Genomic DNA, 25,907 nt, shown 5'->3' with positions numbered 1-25,907 from the left:
GGAGGTTTTCAAGAGCCACCTGGACATTTTCCTATGTGACCTGATCTAAGTGAACCTGCTTTAGCAGGGGGGTTGGACTAGATAATCTCTAAAGGTCCCTTCCAACCCCTACCATTCTATGATTCTGTGAATATCACCTGCCTGAATTAGGACATACATTCAAACTGGGTTTTAAATCTTGAAAGTAAATTTTTGAGGCTTTTGGATGGTAACAAATATGATTACAGCAAGTGCTATAGCTTCTGTCAAGAATTACTGGGAACATGACAAAGAAGAGGCTGCACCAGATAATTATATGACCCCAGACTTTCAGTTCGTGTTTCTGATATGTTCAAAATTAAGACACATTCTTCGGGATAAAAATTGAGGTTCTCTAAATACACCTTTTCAATGAAATAATAATAATAATGATTAAAAAGTCAGTCCTGCTTTTACTCATTTGTTTAGAATTAGAAAATTACCTGTAATTTATTTTTACAGAAAACGCGATCCAGGCCTTTGGGAACGGTACTGATGTGAATGTGTGGCAGCCAATCTTACCAGTACAGACCACTACAGCTACAACTACAACAGCTTCCAGACTTAGAAACACGGGTTCAGAGGCCACCAACAATGAAATACCCACCCACAACGATTCACCAGCATGTGCAAACCTGCAGGTAAGAGAGTCTTGTACTTGTTTCAGTGTATAGATGAAAGACTTTCATAGGTACATATACGGAGTAGTCTCCTGCTGCAGGAATAGATGCCAATTTACATTGGAATATCTCTTTATTCCCACATTGTAGTAAGAAGCCAGGTGTACTATAAAATGTCAGATGCTCTTATTTTAATTTAGAAAAATGCATTTTTCCAAGTCGACTGTGTTTCCTCTCTGACTCAGGGCATAGTATTTCGTTTGTTGTCACGTGTTTGAATGTGAATGTAGCATCCTCCAAACCCTGCCAGGATATGTCAGATTATATTAATCCCTTGAGAAATCTAAATTCAGAGGGAACTGTTAATGTCAGCTAGCATGTCCTGCTGTCTTCTTTCTTAGGTTATTGGCACTAAACTTAAGAGATGTTTTGCCCGAATAAGTCTGGATATTAGAGAGTATGTGGTGCTACAAACTACATGATGAAGTTGAGTAAAGACAGAAGGAATTCTAAGTCATGCACTTTCCTGAAATGAGGTCAAGGTTGTTGATGTGATTTTGGCCAGTGGCCGTAGTGATTTTCTTTGATACTTCAAAAAGGCTATTCATGGTGGATGCACCATTGATTCTGGATTTAAAGAGTCTCATCACTTGCTGAAGGCAGTATATGCAGCTCTTAGGAGGTTTGAAGAATTTGGCCAGGGTCAACTGCAAAATTAAGGCAGGAAAGAGGTAACAGGAAATCTAAGTAGAAAAGTTCTTTAGACCAGATCATAATCTAGGTTTCTAAAATAATTTGGTGGTTTAAAGGCAAAATTAGGTCAAGGATAGATCAGCTTGGCCTGTTTATTCTTATCTTTACAGATAGAAAATTGCTATCCCAACTTCTTCTACACTTGTAGCATTCACCTTTCACTGATAAAAAATCGATTTTGTATTCTTATTAAACTGTATCAAAGTTTCCATGTTCACTAAAACGGTCAGTTGGTATCCTTTAGAAGTTTATTTCACTTCTTAGTTTTTCCTGCACCAATATCTCACCTTCCTGCTTATCTAGTTTCTCCATTTATTTTGCATGGACAATTTGCATGAGAATTAACATTTTTCAGAGGCATTACAGAGTCCCAAGTATAGGGATTTAATGGTAGATGGTATTGAGTTTAGCTCCTTCTGTTTTAATTCTGTTTTTCATATCTGTGCATTCATTATTAGTTAAGCTTTTGAAGTTACCAATAAGAGATAGTTGTAGGCATATATTCCTATATGCAGTAATCACTTGGCCAAATAGAATATCCTAAAGAGAACTGTAACCTTTTAAACCTGAAACTCTGAATATTTTGCATTTAAAGCAAGACCTTGATGGGATATTTCTAATTCACTTCATGTTATATTAAAAAGTTGTTTTATGGGAGAGAGAATGTTTTCCTTCGGTGTTTGTATAGTCCCCTATAGAGTAAGGCCTCCAGATGCTGCCAAAGTGCACATGATAAATAATGAACTGAAGAAGTAGCAAGTGATCACAGATCCCATTGGATTCAATTTGATTTGCAAATGTTCCAGTGTTTTGAAAACGAATGGAATTCTTCCCTGTCCTTACTCCTCTTAGACTGGCATTTTGAAGTCACATCCCACATGAGTTTATCAGCACTGTTTTAATGCTGTGCTATGACTTCAAGTGTATCCCAGATATACTTGACACAAGAAGTAAAGGTCTGGAGAGAAAACAGCTTCCTTTAAATAAGTGATCTCTGCTGTTTTGTAGAAACTATAGATAAGTCTGCTAGAAAAGGTCACTGAAGTTACGTGAATCAAGCAGTTCTATTCTTGTGAAATACGACAGTCTGGTGCTCAGATACTTTGCTGTGTCAGAACTGAAACACAGGGAACAAAGCTCTTATATTTTAATGCACTTTTCAAAAAATAACTTTCAAATAGAGCCAAAACAAGCCCACACTTTTTAAAAAGGAAACCTGTATTTGTTGGACAGTGTGGGGCCACTTTGCATGTAAGGCTGAAACCTCAATGCAAATTTCACAAAAGAACTGGAGGCATTCATATCACACTTGGAGAAGGGTATTCATTCCCAGGCTCTCCTCCCATGAAAAGTATGGCTTTGTAGTGTTTTCAAAACGTAAACTAGTGCAACCAAAAGCAATCTGAAGGGCTTTTGTTATGTGCTTAGCAGTTGAGCTGAAAGGTTTCAAAAAGGCAATATAGCCTAAATACTGTGAAAAGTGGAATTAAAAGCCATTAGTCTCAGCATAAAAAGACAACGGCAGAGAGAGCATAAGGAAATGATCACTGAGATATTACAAGGCTGCATGTCCTAGTTAGTGGGTTTAAAAATGCAGTGAAGGAAGAAAGAGCAGGAAGTGATTGATTAGTATAAATTGACGTAGAAATAAATACAGTAAGGGAAGAAAGAGTAGGAAGTGATTGATTAGTATAAATTGCCTTAGAAGTGAACAAATGCTAACCTCCTAGGGCTGTGAAATACAGGGCACTAACCCAATCTGCCAAAAGTGTCACTGGCTGGGCAATTTTTGATACATTTTTTTTCTGACTTGTTCAGAGTGCTTATATGAACAGCAAGATTACACTAATGGTTTTGTCACTGTGCCATGTTCTCCTGCACAGATTCAAACCTGGCAATTGGAAGAGTTGTGAATGCTTAAAGAAAATATCAGATACTCTCCGTTTGCCTGTACTGAATACGTATTTCAAATACCTGTTGAGGGTTTGGACTTCTAAATAATCTTTGTTTGAGTGATGCTGGTTAGAAATTGTTCGTTGTTTCGGCATCCCATTGCTACCAGGATGTACAGTTCTCCTATGATGGTGGTACTTTCCTATTTCACATTGATACAGAGAAACGTTGATTTCTGATATATGCATCTTTTATGTTTACATATGCATGATTTTGTGTAATACACTCTTGTTTTCTATCCCTAAGTCAAATCAGCATCCCATCTTTGCAGGGAAGGTGGTTAACTTTGTCAAGCATCCCATAAACTCTTTTATAAACCTGGCTTCTAACAAAGTTTGCTAAAAACAGATAGGAAACAGTCATCGGTTTTGTATAAAATGATTTGCACCTTTTTGAGGTGCTTGACATTGGGCAAAGGATCCTCAGTACCACATAAAAATACAGTAAAAACTTGTGAACAAAAAGCAAGATGATTGCCAACAATGTGCTCCTCATACAGGCATATTTTATTAAGTAATTGCCATCCTTATCTTCTTTTCTGATAGCTTCCCTCTAACGTTTTCTGTTTAACTGACATATTTGTTTATCCTTCATTCTCAATCATAGCTTGTGTTCAGCATACCAGTCAAAAAATGGTTATGGTCTTTCAGTCTCACACTCCATCATGTTGATTCTTTGAAAGAGTCAAAGGAATGAGTTTGGATGTGTGCTCACACCGTGCATTCTTCAAGAAAAATGCCGCTTCTGCATTTAGGAGAGATGCACTGAACCGAAAGATGATAATGAAGTAAACTTCAAGTGATAGGTTACACAAGATTAAACCAATTGTTACTCAATCATCATCAGAAAGAAATTAAAAACTAGGACTTCAGTAGTGGGTTTGCTACAATATTTTAGAGGACGTTTTGCACAAGATAAACAATGGTAGAAGTCAAGATGGTTAAGGACATTTAAGTCTAAATTTATGCATCCAAATCTATCAACTCCCTAGCTAGTTGTATGCTTTGTTTTCCCATGTTTATTATAAATGCCTGGCCCTAGTTAACCTTAGTTCAGCATTCAGAGGGAATGTAAGGTTTTTATGCTTTTGAAGTGGTGTAAGTAGTGGACACTTGTAATTGAGATACATGGCCCTTCAGACTGAAGTCAAGGACTTTTCAGTCGAGTCCAGCATGTGAATGTCTTTGTACTCTTAGCAGCGAAATTAAACAAAAACAAAAAGAAAGGAATTGAAAAGCTCAAGCATTTTGTAGGGAACAAAGAAGAAGACAGAAATCTGGATACTTAAATAAGGTGATTCTTTTTATTTGCAGGTAAGATTAGTGAGTGCTTAGAACAACTGTGGGTCATATTGCAAACTGTTCTTCCACAAATTCATATAACTCAACATAAACTCAGGATTTAAAAACATATCTGTTATGTCAAGTCTTGAGACAAAAACAGGAGACAGGACTCAGCTCTCTGAGGACAGTGGGACCAAAACATGACTCACAGACTAAAATTGACTGTGCTTCTCACTCATATATCTATCTGTTGCAGATATTCAGCACTGTGTAAGGATCTGCTAATCTGGTGTTTGAAGTACTGTCTATAATTATTTAAAGTAGCTTCACATATGCTGAGTATTATTAGTGGTATATTGTGTAGGTGTTTGGAGAGGCTTAAAATCTTAAATGTAGTGTTGTGAGGATCAAGACACAGCAGGTATGGAGCTTCCTGGATGGGTAATTGGGTGGTGGGTGAACATCAGCAGGAAACACAAGCAGCATGTAGGTGTGGTGTTGATGAAGGGGATAGTACAACAGCTGAGATGGTATGTTAGAATGGAGACAAAGGGAACTGTATTAATCCTCTGAGCACAAGTATTGACTCACCTGTATGTCTGGCACCCAGTTTTCCCCATCCCTTCACACAGCCCGGGATCCTTCTGTTTCCTTTTTGTTTTGTGAAGAACAGGCACTGTCCTTTCAAATACCCTGCCTGCTCTGTCTCTCAGGAGAAGTTGTACCTGCACCTCTTCCTCTGAGCATTGCAACTATGCAGAAAGTTATAGTTTGGGGAAAAGATAGAAATATAAAACTCCCAGTGCTGTGCCAGAACAAAATAAATAAGTAGACTAAATGTTTAGTGTGAAAAAAATGTTTACCTCCTGTATTTCCAAGATTAGCTGACATAATGGGGTCAGCCTGCTGGTACAAGTGAGTTAGAGAACACCTATTGGCAGCTTTTCTTCTGAAAAAGCAACGTCTTTGATTTGCTTCAGTAGCAATTGTATGGTGCCTAAAGAAGTCTTGTGTGCTTTGCATGTTCAGATTAAAATCTGACAGGCAGAGCTAATACAAAGTTTCATCTTTAATCTTATACTTCTAATGTGAGGAGCACTGCACAAAATTCTGTGTTTTACCAAAACAGTAACTGCTTTGACCATTGTTTTAATTGACATTGATTTCAGTTAAGTTAATTCTTGTTTGCTTCAGCACCATGCTGGAAAAATGTGGAAGTATGATACTCCCTGACACTGTATTCATTTAGTGCATGACTTGCACCTTCAGACAGAACCTGAGAAGCTGAGTTCACCAGGAATGAGGGACAGGTTTGGGTTTTCTGTCTGTAAGGCAATCTTGGTGTTCACAAGCAGGAAACAGGTCAGCAGTCCACCCCCTTTACTGTGCAAATTGTGGACCTCAGTGCCAAAAGGCTGCTTTGCAGTGACTGTGTACATATGTATGTACCAATGGTGTGATGATGTAGACTGCTGACACTCGGGGCAAGGCTGCACCTGGGCTTTCCACCGTCTTCACCAAAGAGTTTCAGGGCCACACAGATCATTTTCAAGCTTGTCAGAATCCTGATGAAGATCTGATTACTATAGCTGAATAATTTCTAAGTACAGTCTTTTCCTGTCTTTTGAACAGTAGAGGAACCATTTGAGGATGCAGATTAGTATCATATGTGGAAAATTGTTCTCCTTTAGCAGCCTTGGTTGAACTTCTTAGTCGAACATTGGGCATCCTTGTAAGATCAGTCTTGACCTGTGGAGAGATCTGTGGATCTACAGGCTAAAACTCTCCCGTGGTGTAGGTCAGTGGGTCTCTCCTCTTACCATCAGTGCTGCATAGATGTGCACTGGTTAACACTCAATCTTTTTGTCATGTAGAGCTCTCTCTGTAAGACTGGATTTTATATTTAGTCATCAGTACTCTGATGAAACTTTTTTAACATTGGAAGTCAGATGTAATAAAGACAGCAAAATGGTGTCTTTTGTATGTTAGAATTACCTTTCAATTTAACCTTTTTTGGATTAGCATGGTTTTCATTATTCCAAAACATTGTGCATGTGTCCTGCTGGAGAACATAATACTTTAGAATTATTTCATCAACGATGAAATATTTTACAGTTCATTAAAAAAAAAAGAAGTTTTAATAGCCTGAGCATCTTTAGTGTATTATAATAATACAGCACTTTATAGCAGATTGTAAAACTCCAGCTTACAGTTTTAGGAATCAGGCAATTTTATTTTATAGTTTAATAATTGTTCAATTGAAAATGAGTATGAGGTTACTAAAAACCAATTTAATGACTTACAAAAATACAACTTTAAAATGTACCACACACCTTTACAGAGAACTGAAATTTCTATGGACAGATTATAGTTGTTCTCCTCAGAAAGAGTTCTGCAAGTTATTGCTACTAAAAGCAGATGTACCATTTGCAGTGTTCCCCTAAGCCACAGTTGTTTCTGCATTTCACATCAGTGTCCTCTTATAGGAACTCCCACAAAAACATGAAGTGCTGGAATAAACCAGAATCAGAAAATTGGATCACATCAGATAAGCCAAATCAGACTACTCGTAGCCTATGTTATTACTTTATGTGGTTCTTCATCATACTAAAGGTATTCCTAATGTCAGCCAACTTTAGTTCTCAATCAAATATCTAGTCTATCATGTATTTCCCTTTTAAAACAAGTAGCTCGCTATAGCCTGCAAAACCCAGCCATAAAATGGAGTACTGTATTATACTTTAATTTTAAGGCATAACTACTAATAAAAAATCCAGGTCATTGCATGGTAGGTGATTAATCACATTGTCTTTAGAAGTATAGTTCATAATACAGTGTGTGTTTATGGGACTTGACAAAGTGCTTAGTTTAAGGCATACTGTTTGCTGTTAGCAAACATCAAGTTTTAGCCATGACTCTTCTTCCACTTACACTTGTTCTAGTTAGAATAGCTCTGGTTATGCCAGCAGGCTGCCCGTGTTGCACAGCCAGTGCAGGCAGAAGCAGTTGTGTCACCAGCTTTCTAATGGAATGGAGAACAAGAACAGAACCCTTGAAAACATTAGTGCTTTCTTAACTGGAAGAGCTTGCAGGAATCCCACTTACAGACCAGAATCGCATCATACTGGTGCTTCCACAGGCTCATAATGAAAAGATACTGCTGACCTTAAAAACCTGATGAATTACGATTAACTTCAGCGAAGCTATCATCACCTCAGGGCCTTTATTTACTCTGAAAACCACATAGTGTATTGCAGGACTCTACAAGTAATAAATGTTTTACTTAGTGTACTTATTAGTGTGTTAATGCATGGTGTTGTCCTCAAAAAGTACATCCACAGAGATACGTAAGGAAAACCAAAGTAAAAGAGTGGTGCTGTCTAAGGTAATTGATAGAGCTGTCAGTACAGAGATGTTTCTTTCTAAAGTATGAAAATAGCTTGGCAGTTGCCAGAATTGGTCAAAATTTAACAAAACAAAAAATCTGTCTTTATCAATTCTGCCAAAGAATTCTTCTGCAAAGAATTGTTGTTTGCTAGGCAAGCAAAAGGATTTCATGAGACTTTTATAATTGAAATGTATTCTTAAACACAGTTACTGACGCAGGTATTGATGTTTTTGTTTTGTAGTGGGACGGTTTAAGACAGATGATGGTGTGGAGGAGAAATAATTTTAGATAGCAAAGCATTTTCATCACAGAGGTATACAGTTTTAAGAATTGCTCCATCTTCTAGGGGGATGGTGCAGAGGGAGTGAGAGGTGAGGGGAGCAGCATAGCAAGATTTTGCCCAGCCTCCTCATTCCATGGGAGACAAGCTTCACTCCTGGAGAGGACCATGATGAGTTGTGCACAGTCCTGGTGCAGGGTCATGCAGTTTGCTTCATCTCTTGTCCTGCTCTCTGAAAAGTGCCTAAAGGTTAGAAAGGTATTCCCAGATCCTGGAGTAGGTTGTGAGTCTGCTTACCCCAGAGTCTTTTCCCCAAATCTTTGTTCCCTGGAATTTTTATGACTCCTTGTGTTTATGTGTGGATAGAGGAGAGCTCATGGCTGACTGCATTCAAATGGCACTATAATTCTATGATTTGCTGTCACACTTGCTGGCTTTTGCAGCCTGCTTGTTGTACACACTTCTGGACATTTTTTCACTTCTTAATGATCATCAGGTTGTTTGTATAGATTAGCTATCTATTTCCTAGAGCACACAAAAGCTATGCCGTTGTTTGGGACAAGTGGTTGATTGTAATTTGTCTACTGCTACAGCAAAGCGATGATTAGAGTTCATTGCCTTATGCTCACAGCTCTTTCTGATTTATTTTCAGTCCAAAATAATTTTAAAGAAGATTAGAAATGGGCTGTATGCAGAAGTCACTGTCCTATTGTGGTAGGTCCTGAGCAGTTGTCAGGCAAATAGAGTTCTCCACAAGCCCCAGGAGCCTTGTGCACATGTTAAATTGTCTATTTCTTAGTAGTTTCAAGTGTTCAGATTGCTTTGTTGCTGGTTTTAGCTGAATCATTATGAAGAAAGGAGTAGATTTAAAGCATTTGAGAAAGGCGTATGAATTTGAGTACTCCGGTGCTCAGAAAAATAGGATAACCTGATGTTACCCACTGGATGAAAATGGGCTTGAAGGCATTTACCATATTCTCTCCTTTTATGCGTCTTGCAGAACATGCCAGTTGTGGAAGTGGATGTGTCAGCTTTGTTCATTCTCTTACACTCAGTCTCACGGCAACATTACTTTCTCTGGCACAGAGCTGTAACCTTTCCTCTGGAGGTCTAAACATCTCTGTAATGCCGGCAAAGAAAAGGACATTGCTTTTAGATAGATTCCCTTAAACTCATACATGGATAGCAGCTCTAAACAAAGATCCTTTGTAAACAGCTCCTGTACTCCTGGCAACCCTCCCTATTGGAAATAAGAGAAATTAAAAAACCTGACTATTTTATCATGCAGGAAAGTTCCCCTTCAGGAAACGATAACCAAGACTAGTTCTGCTTGTGTATGTGATGTGAGTTGTTAGACTATTAGTCTCAATTTACTGGCATGTCTACACCATCTCTGAAACCCCGCTTCCAGTTTACCATTAGTCTTTATTAGATTCTTTTCTTATCTGTCCTTTCCCCCCTTTTTTTTTGTCCTTTTCTTCTTGCAGATCTGTTCTGTAATCTTTGAGCACTCAACTGCCTCATAGACTTATTCTGCTATGAAATGTATCAGTATACATTTTTCTATATTCCCCTCTAATGATATAATGGCTGATTGCAGATTCGGGGGGGGCGGGGGGAACCCAAAAGACTGAACAAGACTGAGCAGGAGGGATGTTGGGCCAGTGTGGGACAGGAAGAGTCGCCGTGCCATAGCTGACTTGACTGCCTTGGAAGCTACAGTGGGGGAGGGGGAAGGGAATGGGGGTTGTGGCCATACTGGGATGTAATAAGTTTGTATTTTGAATTGGGAAATAAATCTGAGGCAACCCTGTTTCCTTATCATTCAGTAAAGAGGATACATTGCCTTTCTCTGGAAAGAGCAAAACCAAGTACATGAAGTATGTTTATGCATAGAAAGAGGCAATCACACGACCTAATCAAATTCTGCTATTGTTTATACACTTGTGAGCATGGAATAACTCCTCAGTTGTATACATTGCAATTATCCTTAAGTGTACTGTGTAATTACCAGTTATTCCTTACATATATATACAGTGTTCTTTGATACTCCTATGTAACCCATAAAGTAATGTTCGTAAACATTAAACTACCCAGGCTCGCATTTAGCCCGTGGCAGATACGATCAAAAGCATTTCAGTAATAATAAGGAGGGTTTTTTTGAAGTAGTTTCTTGCATGTAACCAGCAGCAAATGAAATATAGAAAAGCCCAATGGAAATTAGAACACAATAATAAGTAATCATTCTAAATCATACATTGGTGACAAGGCAGCATAACTACAGAAATAGTACGCTGCTGAGGAGCTAAAATTTGGACCTTTTTCCATAGCATGCCTACAGTTTGTAAGTAGTCAAACCACATTTATGGGTCAGAAAATGAAGCACTGTCTTTGAACCAAATTGGCTTAATAGAAAGCCATTAAATATAACAAAACTTCTGAACTTGTTCTGCTTTTAACCTGTCTGCTTATTTTACTTACAGTCTTTGCTGTACATTAGTAATCAAATACTGGGAAGAAATCACACATTTTATCTCTTTCTTACTTTTTATCCCTATGACGCCTAGTCAGCTGTTTTACCTGAATAATGGATCTCAAAGTAGCCCTCAAACCATCTACTCTATAGCATTTTTCAGCTTGCTGTTGAGTTCCAGATCATGAGGCTTTGTCACCCATTTCAGTTCCTTGCCTTCGAAATCCGTAGGCGTTCAAACTGTTTATTTTAGTGCGTTCTTTTAAGGAGAGCCTAAGTATTTCACACCAAACTGTAGTTCTGATCAATGGACTAGGCCCAATAATCCCACTTCAGGTTAAGCCCTCCTGCATGCTTAGCTCTTTCTGTAAGCCACAAGTAAACAGACTGACTGTTGTGCCTAATGCAGGATATTTTTTCATAGGTTCACTCGGCATAAAGAATTACAGGATTATCCTCCCTCACGTCTTTCTTAAAACAGAATTAGGCATCCAGGGCAGTAATTTACTAAATAGTGCATTACATGGTACGACTTCATTTTTCCAGATTGACATTTTAAAAAGCCTCAACTTGCCTCTAATTCAAGGCTAGATATGCATTACCACACGGACATAAACATTTGAATGTACTGAATTCATGCTCAGATTTGAAATGCAAGTATTCAGATGTGTTATGTATGTGGCAGGTAAGACATCTACCAGTTAGGATCTAAATAGCTACCTGCAGTCACACATACCTAATTTGTGCAGAGAGTTGGATAAGTGGGCATTTAAATTAAGTGTGCACAGATGAAAGCTAAGCAGTTATACAAGTATTTGTGTGGAAAAAAAAGTGGTTTGATAACTTTTCTGATCAACGGTATTTAGTTTGTTTTGTACAAAGTCTTGCCCTCCTCTAGAAAAAGCAGTGCATGTATACAAGTTAAATTATTGAAGACCATTATAATGAATTCTATGTCAGTGTGCTATTCTGCATACTTCAATCAAATAGGCACTGTAATTATCTGGCTCTGAGGGGAAATTTAGAGATCTGTTCCTGAAGGGAACTAACTGCCTGTATACAATTTCAGAAGTCAAATGCAAATTCAGAAGGAAAAATTGTCCCTTTTTTCTTACTGATTTTGAATTTAATTAGTTTGACAAATCCTTGAAACTGTTTTGAGAATCATGCTCTCATCAAGATTTAGCCTAACCCCTATTACTTTTGATTAAGATTTCCTAATTATTACTAAGGATTCCATCACGGTTGTTTGCAGATGGGAGATTCAGATTGTTATAGGCACAACTGAAAAGGTTGGGATAAAAAACACACCCAGTCTATACCCAGAGAACAGCATAATGAGGATCCTTAGGAATCGTTAATTAAGCAGAGGCTTTTCACCTTCAGGCATATAGCTCAGATACAATGTTGTATTCAGTTTGGTAAGTGCCCACTGTGAGAGCTCTGCTCTTTGGGAGCTGAACCGATCACGCTGGGCCAGCATCAGAGGGATAGCCCCTAAAATAGAAATCATGCTGGCTCATGTCAGTGTAACAGGGGTCTGGACTCAATGTTTCATGAACATTTAAAGAGAGCAACTGGCAAAGCTGCAGCTCCCCATAATCTCCAAGCCAGTGAGACGCATCTGCTCATGTATGCTTTGCAAGTCCTCATTCATCATCTGCTGCCCTTTGTTATGTACAAAGTCTGTTGTAGTGCACTGTTGTTCATCCATGCACAGCATGATCAGAAATGCAGTGCCCTATGCTGTTCAAGGGGTCACTGAGTGTAAGCAGCATAGTGATATGCCAGATCTCTTTTGGGGATGTTGTTCTCGAATAGTAGAGAGGCTAATCCCATCTTGGCCACTGATCATGGCATCTCTTAAACTCATTAATTTCACTTCTCACTGGGACAGCTCAATAGACCGGTTCAGCATCAGTACTGGTGTGCATAATGCAGCCTGCAAAAACAATATACATGTGTTAATTTACAGTAGACACAGTCTGCATTATACTCATCTCTAGTAATGCTGTCTTAGTTCTGAGTTTCCACCCACTGGTCTGGAGGTAGGAGTAGCACAAGAAGCCATATTGTTGCTGTAATTGACACACAGAGAGATATATGTTTTGGAATGTTTCCTCTCTGGAAGCACATTGTCAATGACAACATGTTGATGCTGAAACTTGCTGGTAAGACAAAGCTGATGTTTGTGGGTATTAGATGCTTCTGAATAGTTAGATAAAAAAACCACTCCTCACTTGATCTGTTTTCTACTTGCCTCAGCTCAGTCCAGAACTATTAATAAAACTGTTATGCACTCAGGGAAATATTTGCTGCCAACCTTCATCAATCAAGATTCTATTCAAATAACACTCTCAAGATGTTTTTCTAGGTGAAACCTTCTAATCTCTCTCTTGAGTCTCACTAAGGGATGTTAAAATTTGGTAACATAAGGCACCTTCAAGATGTTTCTTGTAGGGTTTGCAGTGGAATTAGGAAAGTCTGAGGATATAGGAGGACTGTCTCTTTTTAACAGAACAGCTCATCTCACAGGAAAGGAAATGAAGGGCATGGGGAAACATCCCGAGTGTTTTGCAATGTTATAAACCTCTATCCCATTAATTCTTCAGTCTCTTTGATGAAGTGCACTGCCTGAGGTGCAAATTAGTGCCACTTTTGTGCATTGAACCTGTCCTCTTAAGAGAAGAAGTGCTCCAGAACCGCCTCCTCATTTCAAAAATACTACGGAATAGTTGTCAGTATTGACCTGAGCTAGATTAAACTAGCTGTATACCCCATTAATAATCCCCTGAACTATCCAGTCTGCCACAACAAAATACTTCAAAAAGTAGGCAAACTAGTAACAATAAATCTTCAAAAGCTTCTTCCTGTTTAGTATGGAAACCTTACAAAATATACCAAATGTGATCCTGTTGATCTCCATTGCTTGCATTATTGGCATTCATCTATTTATATTTTCTGGCTTATTGAGACATAAATGTAAGCCCTTCTGTCCTTCTGTGAATGATTTGTGTGCTGAAACAAAACAGGATCATATCCTGTGAATACAATTTTGCTTAATCTCATAATTATTTGCATAATCTGGTTATTATAGGCTCAGAATTGTTTTAATAGGGTTACAATCGTTAAACATCTAACATTCACAATACTTTTTGTGTCTAAGAAATTGTTCCAGTGATGAAAACAAATTCTCAGTACTTCTTAATCTGCTCAGATTTGAGGCTATGAATGCAGATGGTGCTGGGAAGTTAGTTTTCATTTTCACTTGCTGCTGTATGGCCAGTGAAAGAATTCCCATTGATGCAGTGGGATCAGGGCAGTAAAGAATAAGGCACCTTTCTAATAAGGTCATGATTCTGCAGACTTTCCTTACATGAGAGTTTCTCTGCTTCTTTGAATAGCTTCATTAACTAGAGTGGAACTGTTGTGTGTGAGAGCATTGTTCATGTGTAAATAATGGATATGAGGAAGACCTCTATAGCATCATCCATTATAGTATAGTTCACTATAGTCTAGCCCATTAAAGAGAATTAGTGTTATGATTTCACTCCTAGTACTTCTGAGAAGAGGTGATTTTTCTCTGCTTCACTCACTTTATCTGCAAAAAGAGTGAAGGTAGGATGCTACATCAAAGTCTCTCACAAGTACTGAGTTTTAAGATCCAAACTGTGAGGGCCTTTTAATAATCTTTAGGAAGCTGATGGGACAAGCAAGTCTAGCTTAGCTAATGGAGATCTGTGGACAAGACCAACTGGAGATTAATTTTGTTTCAGTCATGACTTAAATCCAAGGAAACTTATACTCATTGTAGAAAAGAAAATGTCAGCAGTCCAAGTTGTCATTAATTGATATTAAACACTTTCAGAAATTAAAATGCTGTCAGGATTTATTAATCAGGAATACAAAAGGTGATTAGGAATACCTTTCCACAAAAGTATAAAGGCAAATATTCTAATGAAAATAAAAATAGATTAGTGTAGACACAGGTAGAAGCTGTGCTTGAAGTTGAAATTGCCATACATTTCACATTTTAAAATCCTGTGTTTGGTGACCTTGAACTTTGCCAAGACATTGACTGTTTGGGTAAAATTTTTCATGTGTTATGTGTGCCTCTGAGTGAATTCTTGAGGAATGATTGCCTGTCAAAAATACAGTATGCCATAACCTGTTTAACCTTGATAAATTTGACTGCATTATCTAAAAAATTCAGTAAGTTCACTAAAATTTCAGCCCTGCCAGTTCTGAGGATACGTCTGTGCACCTGCAGAATTCAGCTACAGGATTAGACAGGGATGGGGAGAAAATGCTTTAAATTTTTATTTCAGAGGCACTTCTGGAGACCAGATTGTTCCAAAAATGCAAAATTCACCAATTAATCCAGATCACAGCTGTCTGAGGTGGAATTATTTTAAAAGAAAAAAAACCCACCAACCCTCCACAGTCTCCAAGTCACGTCATGATTTAATGGGGCTTGGGTACAGGCATAGCTATATAACCACAGATGTAAGGAGGCTAATGCATTGGGCTTGAAATGTGTACACAAAAGTGAGGAGGGGAATGTGTAGCTGTATGATGGGTGCTGAGCTCACTGGCTAGCTTCTACCTTTCTGTGCAAGGATACTGAATATCTGCAGCCTTTAGTTTTGCTTCTCTATAATTGCAGTGAGGTTGCTTGTTACTTGAAGTGTTTTTGAAACCCTTTTAAGGCTTTCTGTGTTTTCTATCTGTATGTGACCGTGCCAGTGCTTGAAACACACATAGGTGTTTACATATTGTTAATTAATAGAAAAGTCTGGTACATTTTTAGTCATTTAACGAAATGCAGATGTTCATGGTCATTCTCTTCCCTTCCCTTTTAAAATTTATGAGTGAATGCAGTGCTCAGGAGACCAGCAATAATATCAGTTGCTTGAGGTTGGCATAGCACGCATGGAAGCTTCCTGTAATGCTCACTGCTCAAGGCCCTGTGCAGACTGGTGTTCAGGCAAGCTTGCCTGATCCTTCTTTCCAGCTGCAGAACCAGTGGATACCACCCCTGGTCCTGCTGCCTGAGTGCAGAGGCAGTGTGTGACCTTGTTTTCTTAATCTCTTCCACCTACTGACAGCTCAGCTTGGAGCTGGATGTCTCACGAGGCCAACCAATGCCATCAGCATCCCTCCTGAGCTCTCTCCCTGCAGCTCTACTTTCAGCCTGGAAGGCTCCCAACTCTTAGTAGAGAGCCCCAGCCTCACACCATCCTGCTTGGTGCCTGGAAGAACATTGCAGCCACCCTCAGACCCTACACTTCAGGTGTGAGATAGAGAAGCACCATAGCCACGTTAGTGTGGTGCCTCTCTCTTTTCAAGGCTCGTTAGCACAATGCAGGCCTATACCGTTCTGGCTGAGCTGCTTTTAGTCCCCCAGTAGCGGTGGCTGACAGCTGCTCAGGAGTGTTTACACCATACTCCAGTGCACCACATAGCCCAGTCTAATAGAGGAGGTAGGTACTTTGCCTGCTGCCAAACAGAACAACTCTGTTTGCATATTTGGCCGTGCAAGGGCACATATACCAGCCTGGGGAAGTGTTGTGGGATCTGTAGTTCTTCAATGGCTTACCTTTGTTCAAAATTAAAAGCTGAGTATGTCTTCTAACTGGGAGTGCAAAGGCTTTATGTTAGTGCTGCTTTTCTTCAGATCCTGCTCAGTGCACAACAGGCAGATGCCACCTGTAACTGCTGTGCATGGCACTGGATCGTTAGCTGTGGTGAATCAAAATTCCAAACAACTCAACCTGAAGTATATGGCTGTTTTATAACTAGAGAGGGGGGAAAAAAATAACACCTAGGCCAATGAGATGTTAACCTAACAAAACTTATTTAATCTATGCTCTTTAGTATTCTCTTTCCTCTGTCCTTCTTAATGCAAAAATGTGTGCTTGAGGCAAATCCATAGAACGACCATATTAGGAGAATTGCATAATATATCCTAAAAATAGGAAACAAGAATCTAGGACTATAGAAATCCATTTTATTCAGATAAATGAGTGACTGAACATGAAAAGAAAATTGTTAGCAAGTTACTGTACTGCCATGAAAGGTAAATCAGTCAGCTCAATTGTCTTGGCTGGGTGTCATATTTTGTGCAGTGTTCACTGGGAGACTAATTGCTTGAAATAAATATTTGAAGCTCTCTGTGTCTGGTCCTTGTAAGCTGTTTGATCAGTTTGGTGTTTCTGATAGGATCTGTTTCTTATAAAACCGTTAAGATTGCTGTTCTGCAGCTTTTGTGACATATTGCCCCAGCCATATAAATGCAGTGAGAGATGGGGCTTAATTAGGACATGTCTTTACTAACATAGGGATCTGGGATTGCTCCAGCAACAGTTCATACAGTACAGGTCAGCTTTCTCTCTTTTCATGATCGTTTCTGCTCATTTTGAGAGGATTAATCCCAACCTCTCCATCTCACCCTCAGAATCAAATTTTCTCATAATTGTAAGACTGAAGAGGTAGGAGGGAGGAGATGTTCCTCTACCTGTGTTGAGCTTCATCAGGTCTGTTTCTCAGGCTTCTGAAGCCTTTCTTCACAGAGGATTGCTCACACCTGCTATGGGGTGAAGACTTCTTTTCAATCTCCTTTCCTCCTGAAGAAGTTCTTGGAAACATTTTAAGGTGACTCACCATCCCTTTTTCCTTTTTCTGACCAAAAAACAATCCCTCCCTTCTTCAAGGTTGCCCTTCATCCCTTGTTTCTGATGCTCACATACTAAAAAATGGCAAGAATCTACTGATGTTGAGTGGTAAGGGGACTTTGAAAAGGCAGTGTGTGTTCCCTTAAGAAAGCTAGAGCTTTGTGAAGGTAGGTCTGTCACTGTATGGTCTTGCCCACTGAGCAAGACTTGGTTTTGGATGGGGCCTGAGCAAGGCCTGGTTTTGTCTGCTGGTTTTGGATGGGGCCTGACTTGTGATTTCTGAATGCTTGAACTGGCAAGCAGGAGGTAGCTGAGCCCAAAGGCAGCTGGGGCATCCTGCAGTGCTCAGGTCTGTCTGGGGTCTGCTGCCCTGCTTGGCTGGGGCAGAGCTGCAGGGGAAAGCCAGACAAGACCCTGTAGGAGAACAGGGACAAACCGAGAGATTTTAAGACAGGTACAAAACTGCAGGAGTCAGGAGCTTAGTGCTGGGAGGTGATGGGATCTGAAGGGACTGGCTGATGGACTGTTCATGGTGCTGTGCTGCAGCCTGTAAAACTCTGTTTCCCCAGTGCATATTTGGGCACAATGGGATAATTGATTTGCTTTATTTAATGCCTCCCAGCTGAAAAAAAAAAGTGATTTGATTCTCACTGTGCTGGGTGTTATCTGCATAGCTTTGGAGACTAGTGCCAGCAGTGTCTTGGTAATGCTTGTTTTAAGATACTTTCTTTGCTCTACCAAGTGGGATGGCAGAACTGCAGTGCTTTTATGCAGGATGATGACTGTTAATTTCATGCCCCAAGCTTGTATCTTGAAGGCTGATTCAGCAGAGAAAACAAAAACCAAACTAAAAGCAGAAGAAAACCCAGACTGCTTTGTTATAGCATTGTGCAAAGCTGGTTGTTTTCATAGCTTAAATAGCCTTGCACTCTGGTTATACAGTATGGGTTTCAAAATTACTCCATGCTGAATTGGATTCTTCTTTTCTTGTGGCCTGTGTTTTTGACCCACCCTTTGCTTATCTTCCCTGTTGAAAGTAATTTATACTCCAGCTTGGCATAGTACTGCTGTGCTAATACAAAATTAGTATTGACAATTGTGATAGATGCACCTACCACTTAGCGAGTGCTGAAGAGTTAAACTGATTGCATTTGTAGTCTGTGTATTTCTCTGTGTCATAGTTTGACCCCAGCTGGCAATTCAGCCCCACATAGCCACTCACTCCCTCTCAGTGGAATGGAGAGAGAATCGAAAGGGTAAAAGTGAGAAAACTCATGGATGAGCTAGTTTAACAGAGAAAACAAAAGCCACCCACACAAGCAAAGCAAAACAAAGAAGGAATTCCCCACCTCTTCTTGGCAGGCAGGTGTTTGACCATCTCCAGGAAAGCAGGACTTCCTCCCATGGACATCCCAAGAGTGCCTTGGGAAGACAAACACCATCACTCTGAACATCCCTAACTTTATCTGCTGACATGATGCTATATGGTGTGGGATATCCCTTGGGTCAATTGGAGTCAGCTGTCCCAGCTCTAGGGTCTGCAAATAATTGAGGCAGAGGAACTGTGGGGTGGGAGCACAGAGTTAATGAGGTTTGGGAGATTCTTATGATGGTAATAAGCTGCAGGGCAAGAGAACACCAGGTATGGGCCTGTCTAAGTAAGGACATGATTTAACACATCTAGGAGGCACTGGGATTAGCAGGAAATATGGAGGTAGATAGAGTCCTCTGGAGGAGATTATCTGTAAGCAGTATTCCTTTCACCCTTCAAAAAACCACTAGCTCCTATGCTGGGTCTGTTTCACCTTTCTTGCTAGGAAAGAAAGAACTAAAATTTTGCTTCCCATCATGAGAGTATTTTGTTTTCTGGATGTGCAGTTGCTTTCTCTACAGGCACTAAGTCCACCATTTTAGTTGGAATATTAAAAACTAAAGGCTGTGAAGACCAAAACAAGGCTTGTGTGACTGATAGACAGGATACTGAAGCTCACCAGGAGATGCATGAATTTGATTATCTCTGTTGCTTGTGCTACCACAGTGGTAAGATTCGCTGTAATAGCAGATGTTCATTTTGGCAGAATATAAAAGCTTAAGTGAGTGCAAGGTTGTTGGCAGTATGGGGGCAGCTTTGTCAGAGTAGCCCACGTTACTGAATTATAGTTCCCTGAGAAGCCAGGGTGAGTATCAGCCCATCTTATGTAACTTTGGATGACAGTCAGAGGCATATCATGGCTCAGTGTGCGAGTCATTAGCCAGTTCCATTGTACCTCTGTGCAAAGGATCTCCTGCCTCTTTCCATGCATTTGACCAGTTATTTTAAGCTGCTTTTCTTTCACTGTTTGTTTTTTAATTCTCATTTTTATCAGCCCAGCCCTACTTGTTTTTTGATGGAATTCCCATAGATCCTTTTGTCACTAGAAAAGAACTTAATTTTGAAGCTCCAAAATACAGGCTCCTTAGCCATTTGTGTGTGCTGTGTGACTCCTCTGGAATTAGGTGCTTCTAGCATGTTTCTTGCCTGTGTTTTAGGATACCAGAGATGAGGGCTGGCAGTGAATCTTCCATAATGAATAACTTTAATTTTCCAAACTTGTTTATGACATAGATAGTCTCTGTCAAAATTGTCTGCAGCTGTAGGTGACAGGCACACACGACTATCGAAGATGTTATAACATAAATATCAGATGGCAGAGGATATTCTTTGTAGTTGAAACTGCCAGTCTGGATGTATTTCCAGCAAGGCTACTAGTGTGACCCTAAAACCCTGGCTTTTTACCTCTGATAAAGTGTTCATTCACTCTAACAGAAATACAGCGGTTCTGCTACACCTAGAGTCATTTCTGCCCAAGAGTAGGGCAGGAAGAATTGTCCCCTTCGCTTGTAATTAAAGGACATGCGCTTTCTATGGCACTCTCTTCAACATGTAGGGATTAGCTGGGGTTTTTATTCTATTACTTATGATTCAGTGATGCACTATTGTATTGCAGTTGTGCAGCTTATGCCAGCTTTTCCATTAAACCCACTTTTACAGGTTTATAACTCAACAGTAAAAATGTACTCTTCCAATTTTAAACTTGGCATATAATGTCTCATGTCATCCTTGAAGTGATAGGAGTTTTTTTCCCCATCACCTTCCCCTCACCGGGAGGTAGCGTTTTTGCTGTATTTCTAAATGGAAGATATCATCCTTTCTGTTTTGATAAGAGAAAAGCATACCTGATTATTACAATTACTTTCAATTCTAAGAAGGGAGGAGCTCATAATAGAGGTTGCACGTGATTAAGTGTTGTTGATGTTAGAATGACTACAGTAAGTATATGGATGCAGAGAAGTATTACCTTCCAAATGAAAGCTAGGAAATATTGATAACAATTCTTGAAAAGCTTTTTTTTCTACTGTTGATTTTGTTTCTAGCTGTTGATTTTACCCCTAAAATAATGTTCTCAAAGGTGAATATGGTTGGAGGTCTTCAAGACCCACCTGGACACATTCATATGCAACCTGATCTAGGTGGACCTGCTTCTGCAGGGGGGTTGGGCTAGATGATCTCTAAAGGTCCCTTCCAACCCCTACCATTCTATGATTTAGCTGCTGCACTCTATTGTTTGTGAGACTGAATGAAGCCAAGGAAGACCTTATTGCATATAGACAAGCTAATGATATTTTTCTCTTTTCTCATTTGAGAAACAGTACAGAAGGAACATAAATTCTAACTTTGGTATTAAGACCAACTACCAAGTGTAGACTTGAAGTTAGCACCCTGTTACAAATCCAAAGTATGCGTAAGCAGCAAAGCACAATGTTTCCAAGAGACAGATGCTTGTGTGGACTAGGAAATTTAGCACCAAATGACAAGCTAAGAAATACGAGACTTGTACAATCCTTAGAGTTTACATGGTCAATACCTGAGCCACTGATCCTGAGGCCTCATCTGAAGCCTCACATTCCAGTGCAATGTTGTATGAGTGTTTAGGGTATTAGAAAATCAGGACTGAAATCCAGTTTCTCCTTCTTCACCCATCTTCTTGGAGCCAGCCCTTTGGGAGCTGAAATCTACCCAGCTGCCAAGAAGTTTTCTAACAACTTCTTTTCTAACACGGCAGGAAGGCTTCACCGTGTTGTTGCTTCTTGCAGCAAATTTACTTCCAGGCATTTCTTTTTCCGTTGAGATAGTTAAATTTATTTTTACTGTAACCACTTTAATGGTACTAATTAGAAGAAAGGGTATGTAAGAGGGAGATTTCACCAAGGGTGTTTATTAATGAATTGAGCTATTATTTTGTCATATGTTTGAAAACTGTCAACATATATACAGTGTGCATTCTTATTCTTGTCTTTCTTTTAAATCCCAGCTGGTTTGGTTTTTCAGTTGTCTCCAATATGTATATTTATAAATGTGAAAGTATCATGAAAAGCAGAGAAAGTGCTTCCTAATGAGAAGCTCAGTTCCTTCATTTGAATTCTAAAATTAGTAATTAGGTTGAAGACTACTTTGTGTCCATGGGCAACACCGATGGCTCTCAGATATAAAGTAAAATATAGCTGTACACGGAACTGAATTTTTTGAAGGTATAAAATCAGAATGCTTAGTACTTACATGAGCTTTAGCCCAGTCCATCTCTGCCAAAACCAGTGGGATCCTGCAGAGTAAAATGAATGCAACACAGTGAGATTCAGATCCCCCTTTTTATTTTTTAGCAAATAAATTGCAAGTCTAACAAAACTTCCAGGTGGGGGTATCAGATGTGCTCGGTGCAGTCGGTCGTTCAAGTGTGTAAATCAAAGTCTTCTGTTATAGGACTTGATTCTACATTTAAGAGTGGTAGTTTTGATAAAAGAGCGCTATTTATATTTCTGGAGTATACAAAGAAAGGAATTACATTGAGAATCACTGAAGTACTTAAATCAACCACAGCAGCATTTATTGAAAATATCTTCAGCACCATGGGGATTGCTATTGCAGAAAAGCAGAAGACTCCCAGCCCAGTCATGTTCTCATGAGCAATGGAAATATTAAACACCTCCTGATGCTAGACTGAGGGCACGCTGTTGCTTTCATTTTGTATGATTCTGCCACCAGAAGTGTTTCTTGGTTGAGTCAGCTTGGAGAACACACCGTAATAGCAACAGATGGATGCTCATCAGCAGATGTGGCTGAAGATATATCAGGTTAATTTTTTAGGCATTGATTGTCTAAAATATTCCTGCATTTGATAATAATCTGTATATAGTAATCAGTGAACCCTATGTAAACAAATAGATCTATTTGAACTACAGTTATACGTTTTAAAAGTCATTACATTTCTTTTTATAACTTTTCTAGAAGAGACTCTGGGGCAGCCATGAAGTGCATTTAAATCCTATTTGTATTTTCGTAATACATGAAGAAATTGCGAGAAACATTAAGGATAAAATACAGCCATGTTGTAGATGTTCCTAAAACTGAGACGTGTTTGATTGATAGATTTTTTTGCTTGTTTGTTATGGTAATTGTTAATGATCATATTTAATTTCTTCTCATGAACATCCAGCACCATTTTTAAGGGGCCACTGAACATAACATGTTTTCTGCAGCTGATGGCACTCGTCACTGTAATTACTAAGTACCCTTAGCTGTTTGAAGTTTTGCTATAAATTCAAATCACATGTGAATGTTACAAGAAAACATGCAGTTACATTTGGAGAGTTTATTTGCTAATCGTGTGCAAATCTCTGTCAAAATTATGGGAGTATAACAACCCATGCAAATTTATCTACCTGTTTTGTGCTGATGTGTGTGTAAATTGTACAGGGAATAAACTTTGCATTTGTTCATAGGCACAGAAGAAGCGGAAATCCAATGAATCTGTAGACACAGAGCTCTGTCTTAATGAGGTAAGCATGTAAACCCTGTATATGTCACAGCACAGGTGTCTCCCTGTGATAGAGAGCATTCAAAGTCTGTCAAAATTGTAACAGGTTTAACTGACGTGAAAGTCTTTTTAGTATTGTTGTGTTTGAATACCATAAGGTATCAAAGAATGATCTTAGAAATCCAGAGCTCTAAGTGGCCTTTTCTGACTTTATATTTTAATAGCTGTATAGTATATGTTTGGGGAGATCCCATGGTAATTAACCCTGCACCTAGCAAGTATAATTAGCTAATAGTCTTCAGGAATGCAAGATTATGTGTCTTTCAACAAATACACATACTGGACATTATTCTGTGAACAAAAATGACCAATTTAGGCCATGAAATGATGTTCACATCAGGAAATATGATGCTCATACATCAGAAACAGATTGAGAGCCCCAAGATTGATGGACCTCCCGGTGCTGTTTGAGGATTCTGCTCAGCCTGACCTCCAAGGCTTCCTTTCCGACATTAAATGTTACATCAGTTTCCATGTCTATCAGACCAAATCCTTTGTACTGAGGCTCTCTGGAAGCTTAGTAATTAGTGAGGTACATAAATTCATTTTAACACTGTGGAAACACGTCACCTAGGCCTTGGAGCAAACCAGCTGCATAAGGCACCAAAAGGATGTGACCATATGCATCAGGTTTTCCTTCACCAGTCCAAACTTGCCCAGTTCTTCCGAATAATGACAGTTGCATAGCCCATTCCTAAATCTTTAGCTTCCATGAAGAATTTCCTGTAGATATTAGAATGAAACCTAGTAAGATGTGAGGAAGCAATGCAGTAACATTTACACTTTTGTTGGCATCTTGTGCTGGTTAAAAGACCTTACACAAGAAGGCCCTAGTAACCGTAGGGCCTTATGATCTGCTGGTCTGTCTTATCCCACACTCTCTCTGTGACAGGTTCCACAAAACAGGACTGAGTATAGGAAAACATTTAGTGGTAATTCCCCCAATGCATCTACTACTTGTAACAGTTTATATCTCAAGGCCTTCTGATTAGCCAGTCTTTGCAGGTGATATCAAAGTGAGGGAATGGCATGAAGATTTATCCACGAATGCCTCCCTGGCTCTGCAGACAATGATTCTTGTGGAAACTCTGTACTTATTCTTTGCATCTGTATTCTGGGTAGTTATAGCTTGTACCTTGGCCCATTGCCTCTCCAGCATGGGGGAGGCTTGTCCCCTCTGTAGAAGCTGCAGATCTGAGTGGACAGCAACTTTGCATGGAGGAGGTTGGACTAGATGACTTTAGAGATCTCTTCTAGTGTAAATTGTTCTAACTCTGTGATTATACCTGTTAGGTTTTTCTTTTTACTGAGGATGATTGCAATGAGAAACATTCCTGTTTGTTGTTACACCTGCTCCTTAAGCAGTTCCCGATGATCTGCCAAGTTCTACTTGCATAGGCATAATGTTTAATTATTGGTAGCAAAGAAGACAAGGAATGTAAATACTGAAGCAATTGAGAGGGAAAAGGTGTGAGAAAGAAAATGTTCCTAAGTTAGAAAACTCTGTCTTTACTGATCCCATGGATTAGATTGTATTTATTGTTATCCAGAAGTAACTTGTCAAACAAAACTGTTCAGAAGCTGCAGTTGCTCTGCAGGCCCTGCATTTGCTTTTTGAAATAACCTGGCATGATAAACACAGATCACTACATTTTTTTTATACTTTAGGGGTCATTTTGTAGGGTTTTTTATTAATTGTGCTATACTGCTTCTTTTATTCTTGAAACTAAATTTAAAATACTGGCATTTTCACATCTGTTTTTATAACTTTTCTATCCTTCTGTCTGTGACGGTGACGTATGGGTAACAGTGGAGGGTGGGACACAAGCGAAAGATGAATCTCATGATGTGGATTTAAATATTTTGCAATGGAAATGTGTAATGGTGACCAAGGCAAGTATTGTGTCTTGCAGAATGCTATTGGGAATGACAACACAGGAGTCTCCACCAGTCACATATCTGCAGAGAATTCGCTGGCTCTTCCTACAAGCACACCGCTCACTCTGATGACACTTGCACTCTCACTCTGTTTGTTCCTAAGCTCATCAGTCGACTTGTAGCTGCGTTACAAAAGGACGTGTAAAAACAAAACAAAGCAAATCTGTTTCCTGTCCTCTGTTGTTTATCTGGAATTCCAGGTCTGGGAGCTAAGCTGAGGCACCCCCTCCTAGAACAGTTTCAGTCAGCTGGATTTATTTCTTTTTCTCTCTTAAAAAGCTTCTTGTGATATTTAGAGGCTTTGTGAAATACTTGGTGCAGTGCTACATTCCAAACCCAAAAAGGCTTTTGGGCATGAGGTGTTTTAAAGAGACAGAGTGTAAATTTGCCTGTAAAGCGACTCAGTTGGATTATTTTAAGAGTTATTATTTTGATTCTGGCTTTTACCTGAGAAGGAGGATGGCAGTTTCCTTAAAATCCTATTTATCTCATTGAATGGTTTTGGTTTTCAAATTGGTTGAACTTCAGCCTATCAAGGATGCCAGGCTTTTGTCTAACGGTGAATGTTCTCCCAGAGAGTGGACTTGATGAAACTTCTTCATTTGATAAATTGCT

The 25,907-nt window shown here is 39.3% G+C and overlaps 1 protein-coding gene across 1 annotated transcript in view; it reads left to right on the top strand.

The window, feature by feature from the left end:
* GFRA1 (GDNF family receptor alpha 1) overlaps positions 1 to 25,414 on the top strand; it is a 138,189-nt gene extending 112,775 nt beyond the window's left edge. Inside the window, exons 7-9 of the mRNA XM_062001524.1 lie at positions 481 to 659; positions 23,260 to 23,316; positions 25,268 to 25,414. Coding sequence (XP_061857508.1) covers positions 481 to 659; positions 23,260 to 23,316; positions 25,268 to 25,414 — 383 coding nt within the window. The remainder of the gene's footprint in view (positions 1 to 480; positions 660 to 23,259; positions 23,317 to 25,267) is intronic.
* The last annotated feature ends 493 nt before the right edge of the window (positions 25,415 to 25,907 follow it).

The sequence above is a fragment of the Colius striatus genome, chromosome 8 (assembly GCF_028858725.1).
Source record: "Colius striatus isolate bColStr4 chromosome 8, bColStr4.1.hap1, whole genome shotgun sequence".
In the NCBI taxonomy this organism is placed as follows: Eukaryota; Metazoa; Chordata; class Aves; order Coliiformes; family Coliidae; genus Colius; species Colius striatus.
Note: the sequence above shows the minus strand (reverse complement) of the source record. Positions and strands in the feature narration are given on the sequence as shown.